At 37.3% G+C, this 15785-nt stretch overlaps 2 protein-coding genes across 3 annotated transcripts; one reads left to right on the forward strand and one right to left on the reverse strand.

Annotated features, from left to right (window-relative positions):
* Positions 1-671: 671 nt before the first annotated feature.
* LOC126801516 (uncharacterized) lies at positions 672-6248 on the reverse strand. Of its 2 annotated transcripts, XM_050528891.1 has the most exons (17): positions 5906-6042; positions 5210-5345; positions 4778-4899; positions 4602-4690; positions 4481-4516; positions 4301-4394; positions 4122-4164; positions 3922-4022; positions 3749-3813; positions 3036-3532; positions 2839-2926; positions 2614-2751; positions 1941-2509; positions 1695-1830; positions 1542-1610; positions 1319-1450; positions 672-1223 (listed from the first exon to the last, which is right to left on the reverse strand). In XM_050528891.1, exons 2-17 carry the CDS (start codon positions 5236-5238, stop codon positions 1110-1112), a joined length of 2322 nt encoding a protein of 773 aa, XP_050384848.1. In that variant the 5' UTR covers positions 5239-5345; positions 5906-6042; the 3' UTR covers positions 672-1109. The 2 variants fall into 2 exon arrangements, with proteins under 2 accessions (XP_050384848.1, XP_050384847.1); XM_050528890.1 differs by lacking the exon at positions 5210-5345 and having other exon boundaries at positions 5906-6248.
* Positions 6249-13229: 6981 nt separating this feature from the next.
* Positions 13230-14276, forward strand: LOC126803851 (S-type anion channel SLAH3-like; the record flags this gene model as incomplete). Its single annotated transcript, XM_050531574.1, has 3 exons — positions 13230-13612; positions 13696-13770; positions 13876-14276. Coding segments are annotated over 3 exons (771 nt in total), but the record flags the coding sequence as incomplete, so codon positions are not given.
* Between the last annotated feature and the right edge of the window lie 1509 nt (positions 14277-15785).

Genomic DNA, 15785 nt, shown 5'->3' on the forward strand with positions numbered 1-15785 from the left:
ACCTCGCGACTCCCGAGGCCGACAAGGTCGAGGTCGCGTCCCTTCATCTGATGGGCACCGCGACCCCTTGGATGGACTGGTACGAGTCCAAACACGGATTGGGGTCATGGGAGCATTTCGAGTGTGCGTTCCTCAACTCATTTGGTCCTCCTGATATGGGGTACCTGGACTACAACGGCTCTTTGACTGAAGAGGATATGATAAGCCAGTTTTTGGAGGGGTTGAAGGATCAAAGGGTTCGTGATCTGGTGGAGTCACTTGAACCAGAGTCGCTTTACGATGCTATGCAGATGGCTCGGGTTGCGAAATCTGGTGGGCCTTTGTTGTTTATGCAGCTCTAGGTCTGTGGTTTGAGTGGCAAGTAACTTTGAGCTTTAGGGGTTTAAGGTTTAGGGTTTTTGAGGTAGGCAAGTTTAAGCTTTAGGGTTTAAGGTTTATTGCCATTGGATGCTGTAGTTGTAAAGTTCTAATGACTGAAGCGGTTTGAATCTAGTTGCATGTTTTAGACCTTGAAAGTTGAAATTTCATGAGTTTGGGCATTTTGTGTGATATTTTCTGGTGTTTCTGCAGACTGATATAGCTTTGATTCTGATGGTAGAAAGAAAGCAAATTCTACAAGACTAATATGTATACATATATTTTACATTACAATACTGTACCAGGAAGAATTACACAAGATTGAACAATGTATGAAATGCTAACTGTAACTTGAATACTGAATATCAGATGCAGGTTCATCTACCCATTTTCTTAAACCCCATATCATCTCCAAATACCACAAATCTAATTGAAATCCTAAGAAACTAGTGGTAATGTCTTTGTAAAACAGCCTAATAAATACCAAGAACCCTCACTTCCACTTGGTGTACAGATGCCAAACCAATACAGTTGTAAGCTACATTCTACACTCATTGTATACTTTCATTGGGTTGTAAGGTTTCCTTCATCTGAGGATCTCAGCTAGAGCCTCTACTTCCCCAACATCCGTATGTGCCATGAAATGTTCCTGTTACTTGAAATGCGCGTTCCAGCTTCCTAGAACCGTCTGCATTATCTGATTCTCATGGAATATGGCCACTCTGTATCTTAGTTCTCCCCGGGGAACATATTTAGAGGAAGTAAGTCAGTTGTTCCTTCTTTCTTGAGCCACCTTCTCCATACAAATCATTCCACTGTTTCAGCTCACTCATTACTGATCCCTCCGCAGCGAAACTTGCAGCAACCTGCATTACCCCATTATGCATGTAAACATGTAATGTAAACAAAAGTATGAAAGTAACTACAGTTGGCAAAATGTAGGAAACCAATTTGAACTTACCTGATTCTTGGCTTGCTTCATATCTTCCATGATTAATGACCTCAGAGTAATTACGTGCTCCTCTTTCTTCTCTTCTTTAGAGTCTGAAGCATCTTCTGCGCTCTTGGCTGCTTCGGCTTTCTTCTTCTTTTCCTACAATTCAAAGTTTTCAATAAACATTCAGCATTATACTGTAAATGGAAGGGAATTTGAAATTATAAGACAAACAAGGAAAGAGACTCACCTGATCCTTCAATCTTTCCTGTTGTATGAGCTCCCTTACAGGTCTGTAAGCTGCTGTCACACATAAGTTCTGTTTTTCCAATAGTTCATTAGTTTCGCAGCTCATTATATTCATGATGTATCAATAAATTATGATGTCGTTAGAAGAACAAACCTTAAGATCACTTCCACTATATCCTTCTGTCATGGTTGCCAGCTCTTTAAAGTCCAAATTTTCGACCTTTTCTTTTGCAAGAAGAGTTTTCAAGATTTTTTCCCTATTCTCAACAGAGGGAAGGCCAACCATTACCCTGTTGAAGACAATAAAAGGATTCAAGTTAGCACCATAAATCTATTAGCTTCAAGTTCAGCCACAAAAAGAAGCATGGGAATTTGGACTTCAACATGAATTTATATCTACCTGCGCTCAAAACGCCTAATGATTGCTTCATCAAGATCAAATGGTCTGTTAGTTGCAGCAAGAACAAGAATACGCTCTCCAGACTTTGTCAAGAGTCCATCCCAGTGTGTCATGAACTCATTTTTAATCTTCCTCATTGCCTCATGCTCCCCAACTCTAGTTCTCTGCCCAAGCATGCTGTCAACCTCATCGACAAAGATAATAGTTGGTGAGACCTTTGCTGCAAGTGTGAAGAGAGCTCTAACATTCTTCTCATCTTCTCCAAACCATTTTGAAGTGATTGTTGACATTGAGACATTGATGAAACTTGCTCCTGCTTCACTCGCGATGGCCTTTGCAAGCATTGTTTTACCAGTACCAGGAGGGCCAAAAAGCAATATGCCTCTGCAGGGCTTGAGGAGCCCTCCTTTGAAAAGGTCTGGTCTTCGAAGAGGGAGCATGACTAACTCCTGAAGTGATTCTTTAATCTCATCCAATGCACCGATATCTGCAAAGGACACTCCAATCTCATTTGCAGGAATAACCTCTGGCCTTATGCGCTTCTCAAATTCATTGTCTGGAGGAACTTCCTGCACCAACACCATGAAACTTCAGTGAGACAAAGAAATTATGAAGGAAACATGTATTGTCAACCATGTGCATGTTATTGTTGTACTGAAGGATTTGAACTTACAACTTTTGGCGGAGGTGGATTCTCACTTTCCTTCTTTGCTGCGGTTCCAGATTTCTCTGCTTCATTTTTGGCGTCAGATTTCTCCCCTGTTTCAGACTTTGATTCTGTCTTTGCACTGACCTCTTCCTCCTCAGTATCCTGAATAATTGACAAGAAATTGATGGTCACAAGATTTCAAGTTGAGATGAAAAATATCAAGAGGTGAAATAAAGATAGAATATGGACCTTGTTGGAATCAGCATGCGTCTCCAGTTTAAGAGAGTCTTTGCCGCCACATTTTCCCTCCTGGAATATACTCAGGCCATGGGACAAACTGTTTCACATGACAACCAGCGATTAGATTTAACTGTTCATCTGCAGCAGGATATAAATAAGAAAACTATCCTTTTGAGAAACCATGCAGACAAAAGGTTGGTATGTACCTAGTTGATGATATAACAAGCTTTCCATTACGATACTCAGGATCTTTGTTTTGCATCAAATGATGTGATATTGCTGAAACCACAATTTCTTCTATATAATTACTAAGAACCATTGTGTCTGCATGGCAGATTGAACCAAGATCATCACATTCAAGATCATTTGCTGCAAGTACCTCAGCTATGTGGTTTTTATTATCTTGAAACTGGATCCTCTTCATGTCCTCTTCCAGTTGGGCCTTCCAGCTGACAAGCTTATTCTCATCATCAGGGGGGCTGATCTCAATATTGTATGTGAACAATGCAGCAAGCCTCTCATCTACTTCTTTGCAATCATCTTCGGCATCTAACATTCGGGAACCGAGTATCAACACTGATCCTGAGAGTTTGTTCAACATTTTGCTGAACAAATTGTATAACCGTCTTGATTGGAGAAATAGCTTCTCAACATCCCTGAGGTACAGAATGATTGAACCACTTTCTGATAGGGAAGATAAAACCTGCATGGAAAATATTTTTCTGCATTTAGTACTATATGCCTATACCAGTACCATATTTAGATATTTGGAAGTTTTAGAACTATCCAGTGATTCTCCCTCCAGTCTACAATCTATACTGACTGGAGGTTTTCATTAACTAAGGAAACACTTGTATTCATAAATGGAGCACATTTATTGAACATTAAAAAGTTAAAAACATATGTTTCATGACACTACCTTGTAAAGTGATTGTAGAAAAAGTCTCTCGTCAAAACACCAGCTGCTCATTCGCTTGAGAGGAGCTGGAAAAGCAAGAAATGAAAAATAAGGATCTTTTTTTAAGCACTTTCCCAAGTAGCTATATAGAAGAGCTAGAAACTTAAAACAGATTGTAGTTTGTATGAAAAAACCTGTATTTGCGGACGCACTTTTGGAACTGATGCTACTGATATCAGATATTGAAGAGGCATTTCTTTTAAGTGTCTTATGGTGACTTGGTCCTTCATTACTCCTGCAGTTATAATAAGTAGTGACAGAAACAATACATTACATGGACCCATTGTGGCACATCTACCTTAAGAATTAAAAGGAACCATCACAATAAATATACCTTGATATGAGATCTGCAGCACTGCTTTGCCGAAATAAGGTGCCTGCAAGATAATAATAATAATAATAAGTTACCATAAGAACTTTAGAGTAATAGTGTAGACATCACAAATTGTCACTCGGCTGAGGATATGAACATGAGATTAGACTCGCGAATAGGAGCATTGCTTCCTTTCGTACCTTTGGTCTCTCCTTTTGAAGGGAGCATCGAGAAGGATCCAAACAATCCAGACATCCGTTCCAATGTTGCCTCTGAGATGGACCTCTTATGAAACTACAATAAGGAGAAAATGAATTAGGGAGAACTCTAACTGAGCTAACAAGTAGCAAACAGAATCGCATGAAGAGCAGAATGCTTACTGATTCTTTTTTGGTACACCCATATTTACTCTGCATCTGTAAAATACAAAAAATGGCATATAAGTATAACTCTATGATGATCCAAATCAGCCAATTGGAGAGTGAAGCAGCAAATAATTACCTTGATTGAAAAGTCAGTAACATCCAACAACAGCAATTTCGATTTAAAGAAATGAGCTAAAGCCTTGGCGAGCATTTGATGATAAAGTTCTGTCAGTTAAACATGCGGTTAGATTGGCATTGGAAATAAACGAGGCATAAGAATGTCGGTGCAAATTTCATTTCCAAATAGCATACCAGCAGGTCCTGATAGCAAAATAGCTCTGCTTGCAGGTGAAAGGTTCCGGGTATGTTTGGATAAGTCAGAATGTTTCAGATGAACATATGCAGCACTAGTTAATAGCATTCGAGTTCTTTCCCTGTCATTGCCATCATAAAACCAACAATTGTAAAATAAGCAGAAAATTTTGCATCGGCACAAGCTCATGATTCAGAATTATACAACTAGGAAGATATTGAAGTACTTTGGACTTTCAAAGATGGTCCATCTTGGACGTCCAAAATCCACATGGACACATAGTCAAGGGTGTATGCCATGAAAATCAGAAATAGATGGTTCCCATGAACTGAGGTTTTTGGAGCAAAATGATATGCATCCCATTTGCACAAAGTTTAAGATTATTTCAGCAGAACTAGAATGCAGAAGAAGATGCAAAGAGTGAGACTCACAAGCTTCTATCATTTACAGTTGCTGTCATACATAACAATGCCTTCTCCAAAGAATAAGTGTAGGGGGTAAGTTCAGCAGTAGATCAGACCACTTCACAGGACAATACTCGCGATGATACTCAATGGAGAACTATGTCTAACATGAAATGACAAAGCAGATAAGCATATTTGGATGGAGCTGAATGAAGACTAGACTTGAAAACAGTCATAGCTGTTATGTTGCGCCGGAATGGTATTTATTATCGATCTCCTGCAATTCTTTAGAGGATGACAAAAGGGATTGCAGCACAAAATGTACAAATAGGATCTATGTCATTTTAGGCTTCAAATTTTGTTCTTCTAGATATTATTTGATGGGTTGCTCCGGAAAACAAGGATTCAAAAGCATTTAACAAATCCAGAGCAGAAGGTTCAACTTCATATAGCCATAAGCAATAAGATTAAGAGAATCCATTTAACAAAAGATTCATGCCAACAAAAACTTTTAAACCAGAAAGTAAACAAAAAGATGAGAAGTTGTCCAGAGGATCGTAAGTATATGCTATATCATTTGCTCAGTGATTACATTCTTACAAAATTGGTCAAAACTCCTGAACTAATTAGATACAAAACAAACCCATCTTTCTTACTTCCATTCTCTTTTACATAAATCATTGACATAAAAAACAAAACAACAAACAAATTTTGAGAAATTACCTGAGATAATAAGGAAACTCCTCAAATGTAACCTTGCTGTCTCTCATATCCACCACCTGCCTCATCAGCTCGTGCTCAATTTGCTCCGCCGTGACCTCATCGGACGAGCAATTTCCGCTCACCCATTTACTCACTGCACCCTGGCCGGAACTTAACCCCAAACCCACTCCAACTCCAACCCCAACACTCAAAGCAGACAACAAAATGTGCTTCTGCTCCATCACCTATCTTAATGAACAACCTAACAAGCCAATCTCCAAAGCACCCACCTTTCTCAACCAAGCTCTGTACTTTACAACCTCAGAAACCAAACAAGGATCCAAAGTTCCAAACCCAGTTCCTGTTCCAAACCCAGTTCCTGTTTCAACCAAATGGGTTTGGTGGGATTTGATGTTGCACAATGAGGAAATAATAAAGCTTTTAGTTTTTGGGAAAATTGTTTATGAGAAAGCTTAATGGTGGTGTTGGTGTTGGCCCTCTTCTTCTTTCCCCCCGTGTGCTATTTATAGCATGCCATAATACTAATGGACGTTAAATGCTCCCCAAGAGAAGAAAACTGCACACGAAAAATTCTAATATATATTAATGTATGTTATACATCTCACATCCGATTGTCGGTATTATTTTGTAAGTGGGGTCAGAAAAATAATATATGTTATCAACCGTTAAATGTAAAATATATAACATACATTGATATATAGTAGATTAATCCGAAAACGACTTCATGATTTTTTTTTTCTCACCTCTAGTAGCTGTGAATTTGACTCACACCTCAAATCCGGGGGGCTTTGCTTTTCCCTCTTCTTTTCTCTTCTCCTTTACAAAAAATAATTCACACACTACTGTGCATAAGTCAGGCTACTTGATTAACAAGGAAATGTCATACAACTAAGGATTAAGCAAGAAATACAATTAACCATTCATATTAATTTACTACTACTACGTATATGGGGTGTATGAGGTCGGATCAATTAATTGAGACTTGAGAGCTCTGTTTTGTCTCTGAGATAATAATTGAAGCAATACATAGCTCTGAGTTGTATTTTGGTAGGATCCAACAAACAAATTTAGAAGCATGTTCTTCCTAATTTCTATTGGCCATATACAACTATACCTACTATGGTGGGCTCATGCTCAAAGTTTTAACTGTCATTGTCCATTTGAACCACACATGAAGTAGCATTGCTTACCTTGTTTCCAACCAAATGTAGGAAATTTTATGATTAGGATGCTTAGCCTAAGGTTATCTTCTAACTAGTTGAAATGATATTTGAATTTATGACCTCAACGTTGTTAGCTAATTTACTTAACCACGAAGGCATGACTCACCGACATGAAATTAGTTTTTGACAAAGAGAATTATTTAGAGTTTATGCATGAAAAAGTTTTTTTTTTAATTCGATTAACTTTTGTTGCATGGTTGAATTATATATATTTACCTTTCGGTCCTCACTTTAGAAAGCACATGACTCAAAAAGGTATTATGCACATTTGTTGCTTCTTTTGATGGAATTTCCCATTCCAATTCCTTTCTACAAATATTAAGCTGTCACTAATGAAAGTGATACAAGACTAAATAGAGGCGGCTGCACCCTAAATTTGTAACATTACAAGTTGTTATCTTGCACTACACGGATCTCTGTCATCACCTAATTATGCTACAAGGTGTAATTAGATCAAGAACGTGTATAACCTTTCACGTTTTGTAGATTAGGAGACTAAAAGTTAATTTTTGTTAATCACTCTTAGGAGTCTCAGCTAGTTCATAATCACTACGAACAAATTGACACTGTGTAACACAGAGTTCAGCTATAATTGATTTAGCTATTACTATGAACAACTTGAATCGAGTTTGGAATCTATGTATGATCTTTCTTACATGGTTGACTGATCTCAATTAGTATGAACAAATTGACTCTAGGATAGTTCATTTTAGTAACTCAATTTATGACATTCTAATTAGTCTCACAAAAGCATGCACAGGAGGTACCTTTGCGATCAATATAACCCTCTATTACACTATCCAACAACCCCAAAATAGGTCAATTTAAGCAATTCCTTATCTTGCACGTAAAGTCACACAATTTGACAAAATTTCACCAAGACCGTCTTTTGGAGAGGGTTTGATTTGATTTTGATTCTCTTTAATATAATGAGAAATGGGATTCGATCTCTCCCCCTACTTTCCTTGTTGCACATTACACTACTTTATGTTCTTGTTTCTTGCGCGATGGGTCACTGGGGATCCAATTATGTATGTATTGCAGTACTCATCACTACTGTTGCTGCATTATATGATTTATATGTCACGTACAGCTTGAAATGAAGGGTTTTGACGTTTTGTGTGGTGTGGTGTGGTGTGGAAGACTCGAAGGCAAAGGCATAGGCTGGCAAAGGCAAACAATAATAAAAGTGGTGCGTGGCTTTTAGGGTTATCAACACAGTTGTCGATCGTGAAAAAGAGGGTTTATGGTCGATGGCGGAAGAAAGCGAGAAATGTGAGCAGTTAGAGCTCTTATCAACTCGATTATCTAATTCGTAATAATAAGAGCAATGCATATCTTTCAATTCGATCTCTGGTCCCAGTGAATGGTTTTAACAAATGAACTGAAAAATGGAGTCAGAGATTCCCAGCAGCTCCGAGCATCTTCCCCTGTCTTTTCTTCTGGTCTTTTTACAGATCAGCAGCACATGCCAGGGCTCCTGCATACACAAAGCCTATGAATCTATGATCATATAGAACGCCAAAAATCTTGTGCATATAATTGGTGGATTACACGACATTGCCACTTTGCAAGCTTTTCTTTTTCTGGACTTTTGTAATTCAAGTACTCACTTAGTCACACTCACACCCCGGCCCACAGTTCCACATTACACAAAAGCTTCTTTTAGCTTAATACTTTAGGTTAAGAAATAATTGGAAGGGCTAAATATAAATTCTTTCATCATATGTATATAGATCAAGGTCATCGAGGAAGAAGATACAGAATACGATATATAATTATACGGTAGTGAGGTAGTCCTGGTCTAGGTCAACAAATATTCTTTCATGCTTTACTGTAATGAATCATTTGGTTTTGCTTGATTATTTTCTTAATTCTCCATGTTTTTTAGCTTCATTTTGTACTTGCTATCCTTTTCTTGACTATGTATAAAACCATCTTTGAATAAATTGCTTCAACACAGTTCTGTCTCTCAATGATTCTATCATAATCATTTGAATTGCAACTTGCATGCATACATTATTCAGCTATATATTGACAAGTAAATCAATGCCTGCCGTAAATATAGATCATTAGTTTTTGTATTAATTTAAATTAGTAAAAGTGTTTAGTGAATCAGTTTATTTATAAATCTATTACTTTCTAATACATGTTATAATTAAATTATAAAAACTATAAAATGAAATTTTTAAAAACAAGACAAAAAAACAATTGTAAATTTGAAAATACCAATTGAGTCCTAACAACACTCTTTAAAACAAATTTTACAAAAACACTTAGCAAATTAAGTTCACATATGATTATTCAAAACACACAACATAAACAGTTTATTTCACAATCATTTTCTGACCATATTTATAATAGTTATTGTACCTGATATACCGATATGTTACGAATGGATCGATATGACTATTGTCCTGCCTATATATTTTTTTCAATCGACATGCATTTATATGTATTTGAAAAGATGTTGTAACTGACAAATTAATCACACTATATTTCCCTTAAGCATTCCAATTTCCAAGTACTCCATCTCCGAATCCCACTGTTCTTCTTTCTTCATATTTTGCTGGTTTTTGCTTATTGTCGATCGTCTATTTTCTAATTAACCACCAACTAAAATTAGTTCTAAATCAATGAATTACAAAAATTTCAGCCCCTTGTGAAGGGGGCCTTTTTTTGGATTAAACAATGTATACTTTCCATTTACAGAGTCTGAATGGAACTTTTATAGACGTGGACATGAACCGGATCTTTCTGCAACATCAGCCAGAGGGTTTGCAGATCGACCTTTCACCAATAATGAACCCATTCGATTATCTACAATGCCATGCCGGTTAAACAGAAAAACTAGAAAATTATCATCAATGATATACTAAATAGTAGCAAAGATGATAAGGACTAAATATAACTTTTTCCTGAGGATGAAGTTTGCCTTTAGTTATGGGATCCTTGGTTATGCGGGTCATTAACTCAAAATATGGTTAATTGGTTTAATGTACAAGAAAACAAAGCTAGAGACAATTATTGGCAGTTTGGCCAATGTTTTTGAATTCTTTGTATTGGAGTGTTGGTGATGGTAAGAGGATATCTTTTTAGCAAGATAATTGGTTGTGTCAGTCTCTTGCTACTAGTGTTGGAGTAAGTGGCTATATTCCACTTCATGCTAAGGTGAATGATGTTATTGTTGATTCTCATTGGGTTCTCCCAGTAAATTTTATTTCTTCATTCCCTCAAGCAGCAGAAAAAAATTGAGCGCATTGCTCTGCCTGATGCATACACATCTGACTCTCTTTTATGGCCGCACTCCTCGTCAAGAATTCTGACAGCAACAGAAGCTTTTGTTCTTCTCAAATCATGGTGAGCATAAAAATTGGGATAAAGTGACCTGGAGTAAAGCAATTCAACCCCGCAAAACTCTTGTTGTTTGGAAGGCTCTTCATGGGCGTTTACTAACTGATGATGCTTTACAATGACGAGGTTTTTCACTTCCATCTCGTTGCTCTTTTTGTGGAAATCATGCAGAATCGGGTACACATCTTCTTTTGCATTATTATGAAATTATGGCTTTATGAAAATGGACTTGCCTTCTATTTTCTCATTCATTTTCGCCTTGGGGTACACTTGATGAAGTGTTTAATGGTGTTGGTGTTTCAGCGCTCCCAAAACCTAAACGTCAACTTCGATTTCTAGTCTCCTGTAATTTAATTTGGTTTATTTGGATCACTAGGAATCTGGTGTGTTTCGAATGTAAGATTTTTAATATGTTGGAAGCCCAACGTCATCTTTTAAAATTGTTCAGAGAGTTTGCTTTACATTCTTTTCATTATTACAATAAGCATCACGAGATGTCTATTTTCTCTATTCTTGGTATCTCACAACTGTCTGCCAATGCTACCAGCTTCATCCCGTCATTTGATTAAAGGTTTATTGGCTGAGGGTTTGCTATTTGCTAAGGTTTTTATATTTATGGTTTTGCATGTGTAGGTGTACACATGCCGGATTGAGCTTTTGTTTATCCTCTTTGTTGAAATTTATCAGACATAGGAGGTCAGGTTTTTTGCCCACCTCCTTTGTTAAATAAATAAATTAATTAAAAAAAAGTTGTATAGAGTCACTGGCTCTTGTCCTGGAAAAAAAAAGAGACGGTTATTGAGATTGGATACGTTCGATCGTTGACCAGAATAAAGATAAGTTCCATCGGACTCATTAAATTAGGTTTTATAATCAACAATATCATACACTTCGATATTAGATCTGCAGGACTAGTTGATTTGGCTGATAACGATGTCTAGAGTAATACATGTAGACTCACACATTTGCTTTAATTTCGAACCAATTGCATAATTATTTAATTTGATTCACATTGTTTGATATTTTAAAATGCGCAATTTTCAGACAATTTAATAGGTACATTAGAGAATAATTTTCAAAAAATTAAGACGAAAAACTATAAACTAGTCGTAAACTCAAAAGATGCTAGAGAGTTGAAACTTGAATGAATTGTCTTTATTTAGAAATACCATTAAAACTAAACGTTATTAGTTGTGTTGTTATGCATGTGAGTGGAGAAGGCACAAACTAAACCAACCTAATAATCAATAATACTTACTTAACAAAAGGAAATGCATAATCCAGATCAACCACACTATATATCGATGTTAATTAGTTTGGCCAGGTTGGCCCAGCCGGGAAATGCCGACTGGCTTTTGTTGTTGCTTTGTGCATGGTGGTGAGTGAGTGACACATCCATAGAAAGAACGAAAGCAGCTGCCCTAGATGACCTACTTAGGTCTTAAAAGCGAGCAAACAAGAATATGACAGATTGACAACTAATCTTTTATAAATCAAAGCCAATGCTACGTCTCATTCCATCAACTAGCTAGTTTCATGTCTCTTTGCATATAATGGTAGTTCTTGTGCATCTGCAAAACCGCCCCCCCCCCCCAGATTGAAATGTGCCATGTTTCTTAAAGAGCCATGGTCGTCCTGTCCTAGCTCGCGTGCTTACTGTGCATGATATATGCGTTCCAAAATTCAAAACACAGTCCCTACCCACCATCACCATCTATTCTACATTGAACTCCCAGGAAAAGTTAGAAGTTGCTTATGAGTGTAGTGTGTTTGCTATTTTCATGTCAAGTTGCAATGGTAGCTTTCAAAGCGTAGAAGAGCTTCTTATAATATCAGTTAGCTTTCACACTGCTTCGTTTTCCCCACTGAGATTTTATGCTGGCCTTTACTAATTTAAATTTTTGTTTCCTTGATCATACATTCGTACCGTCATTGTACTTTTTGGATATTAAAATTTACTACCGTATTAATCAAATCGAGGTGAATCGTTCCAGAAGATTTGGCGAAGTTTATGATTGTAGCTACGCAACTCAATCGTCTCCGATCCCTCAAATATCATGAGAATATTTACAATCAAGTAATTCGATGATATATTGCTTCATTACTCATTTTATTAAGAGTTTTAACGGTTGTTAACGCATTTGAAATTAAGCAAGGTCGACTTGGACTTGATGAAATAATTAGGAATCGTTCATAGAGTATAAGCTAATTAGCTCAATAAGCGGTTTAGCGGAAAAAAGCTAATAGTTAAGTAAGCAGTGTGCTTTCCGCCAACTTGCCTAGTCCAACAATCTTTAAATTAGGTCATACATGATAATTACTTTAGCATTCGTGGTGGTGATACAAGATCATGTCACAATCTCGCACCAAAGAGAAGTGTCGATATGACAAAAGAAAATTGTTGTTGCAAATCAAGCTGATAATACTTTACAGTTGATACACATGTATATGCATATACATATATATGTACGTATGACTTAGTGCTTGACATATTAGCGAGCTTGATATCAGAGATTGTGTCATACGTTCCATCGGTCTATCTTTAGGTCCGAAGTCCAAACTAGGGGAAAAGAAAGAGCGTCTACTCCTTACTCCTTAGTGGGAAATAATGATTATTTTGAGGAATATGTGACTAATTAACTTGTTGCGGGTCGCGACTCGCAACTCCCATGTACAAGTTAGAAGATTCGAAAAAGGGGGAAAATTTCGAATCTATAATTGCATGATACATATCTCATTGTTTACAACTTAAAATATATGGGCAGTGGATGTTAGGAGGCGAACGCGGGCTCTCAAAGGTGGCGAATCCTGTGAACCATATATCTATTGTTGGCAACTTTGTTGGTGCATTGCTGGGTGCATCAATGGCACTAAGAGAAGGACCAATATTCATTTTTGCTGTCGGGTTGGCTCACTACTCGGTCTTATTTGTAACTCTCTACCAGAAACTAACAACAAATGAGTCGGTAATCCCAAAGGAACTCCATCCTGTGTTCTTTCTGTTCGTAGCAGCACCTAGCGTTGCTTCAATGGCTTGGGCAAAAATCCAAGGCACTTTTGATCATGGCTCAAGGATTTGTTACTTCATCGCTATGTTCCTCTATCTCTCATCGGCAAGTATACATTATTAATCAGCTACAGTAATTATATATGTTGCACTACGTACTTTGCAAGATAAGATTTTCAGATGATCGAATACTTTGTCGATACTAGTATCCGTAACTCTCTCTCTCTCTCTCTCTGCTCGCATGTACAGGTAGTCGGAGTCAATTTTTTCCGAGGATTCAATTAAGATATATATTCAATTTGATTTACTTCTTGAGTTCTACATACTGATAATGAGTTTCCATAATTAGATTGTACATAATTAACTTCTAACATCGACTCAAATAGGTTCTCATTGGCATGGTGGGCATACACTTTCCCGATGACCGGTGCTGCCATTGCAACTATCAGGTATTCGAATGAAGTGATGAACGTAGCAACTCAAGCGTTGGCTGTCATACTGTCTCTTATTGCCACACTAACAGTCCTTGGTCTCTTCGTGGTAACCATTTTGCATGCCTTTGTGCTCCGAGACCTCTTCCCCAATGACATTGCAATTGCCATTAGTGACACAAACCCAAGTAAACTGCACAAAAAATGGCACCATCTCAAGCAGGACAGCTCTTCATGTCCCAAAGACATTGAGAATTCCTTAAAGTGAGACAACTAGCTCAGAGAGAAAGGATTTGGAATTTGTAGATTCGCGATCAAAACTACCAGTCTCTGGCATTATTGATTTCATACCATCCTCACTCATCATACTACGGTTGAATTAATGTGCTTATGTGCCTATCTGTCAATTAAAATCAGCGATATCAATCCAACGATTACATTTGTTCATGGCTCCTAGACTCCTAGTCCCACCTTCAATTTCTGAGCTTAGATGAGCCTATTTGGAATATTATTACGTTATTTCAACGATGTACTAAACCATAAAAAATCTAATTCAGAAAGCATAAGACGTTTTAGTCTATTATAAGACAAAATACCTTTGCTAACCTCATGTTCTCAGTGTACGAGCTCATCTCCTCGGACTTAGCAGATTCGCTGGCGCCTTTCGCTGTCCGCCCGATCAATCTATCATTATGTTCGGCGATTTTTTTTTTGAATAAACGTGTTCGGCGATTTTTTATGCAAAGAAGTTATTTCGTCTGAAGATTCTTTTTTTGAATAAAAGTGTTCGTCTTTCACGAGATGTTTATTTTCTCTATTTTGAGTATCTCACAACTGTATGCCAATGTTACCAGTTTCATCCCGTCATTTGATTAAAAGTTTCTTAGCTGAGAATTTGCTATTTACTATGGGTTTTTATATCTATGGTTTTGCATGGTAGGTGTACACATGCCGGATTGAGCTTTTGTTTTCCTCTTTGTTGGAGTTTATCAGACATATGAGGTCAGGTTTTTTGTCCCTCTCTCCTTTGTTAAATAAATAAAAAAAAGTTTCACAAAAAAAAAAGATTAGGAAAAGAAACCTACCGTAGTTGTTAGTTGTTACAGGGGCCCAAAAAGAAGAAGGGCCTTCTTTACGGTAATTCTCTCGTTTTCGTCATAATACGGTCAGTCTAATCTTTCAACCATAATAAATTCCCGTCAATGTCACTTCGATGGTCTCGTCATCATCAGCAGAAATCGTAGACAACATCGAAGAGCTCCTCACACAGATTCTCTTGCGCTTGCCAACCAAAACCATACAAGAACAAGATTAGTGTTTCACTTAATCACTTAATAATGCTATACAAGATCAAATTGCCTATATAAGCTAACTAAAGTACATTGTCGGCAAATATTTTTCCTTGATTTCCTCCATGAATCACGCCCGTGATTTACGGAGTTAATCACGCTAACACTTCCCCTCAAGTTGGCGCATATACATCAACCATGCCCAACTTGCTAAGTGAATCATAAAAGACCTTCTTAGACACTCATTTTGTCAGCGTATCGGCAAGTTGCTCTTCTGTAGGAACAAAAGGAAAACTAATGATCTTTGCGTCTAGCTTCTCTTTTATAAAGTAACGATCAACCTCCACATGTTTTGTACGATCATGTTGCACAAGATTTTGTAAAATATCAATAGCTGCATTGTTGTCACAGTACAGCTGCATAGCACACTCAGATCGAGCTACCATTTTTTGTTTCTTACTCTTTCATGTAACAAGATTACCCCAACAAAAGTAAAGTACCTTGATGTGGATCTCTGATCTGTAATATTTCCAGCCTAATCTGCATCTGTGAAGCCACAAACCTCAAGGATATTAT

The sequence above is a fragment of the Argentina anserina genome, chromosome 7 (genome assembly GCF_933775445.1).
Source record: "Argentina anserina chromosome 7, drPotAnse1.1, whole genome shotgun sequence".
Lineage (NCBI taxonomy): Eukaryota > Viridiplantae > Streptophyta > Magnoliopsida > Rosales > Rosaceae > Argentina > Argentina anserina.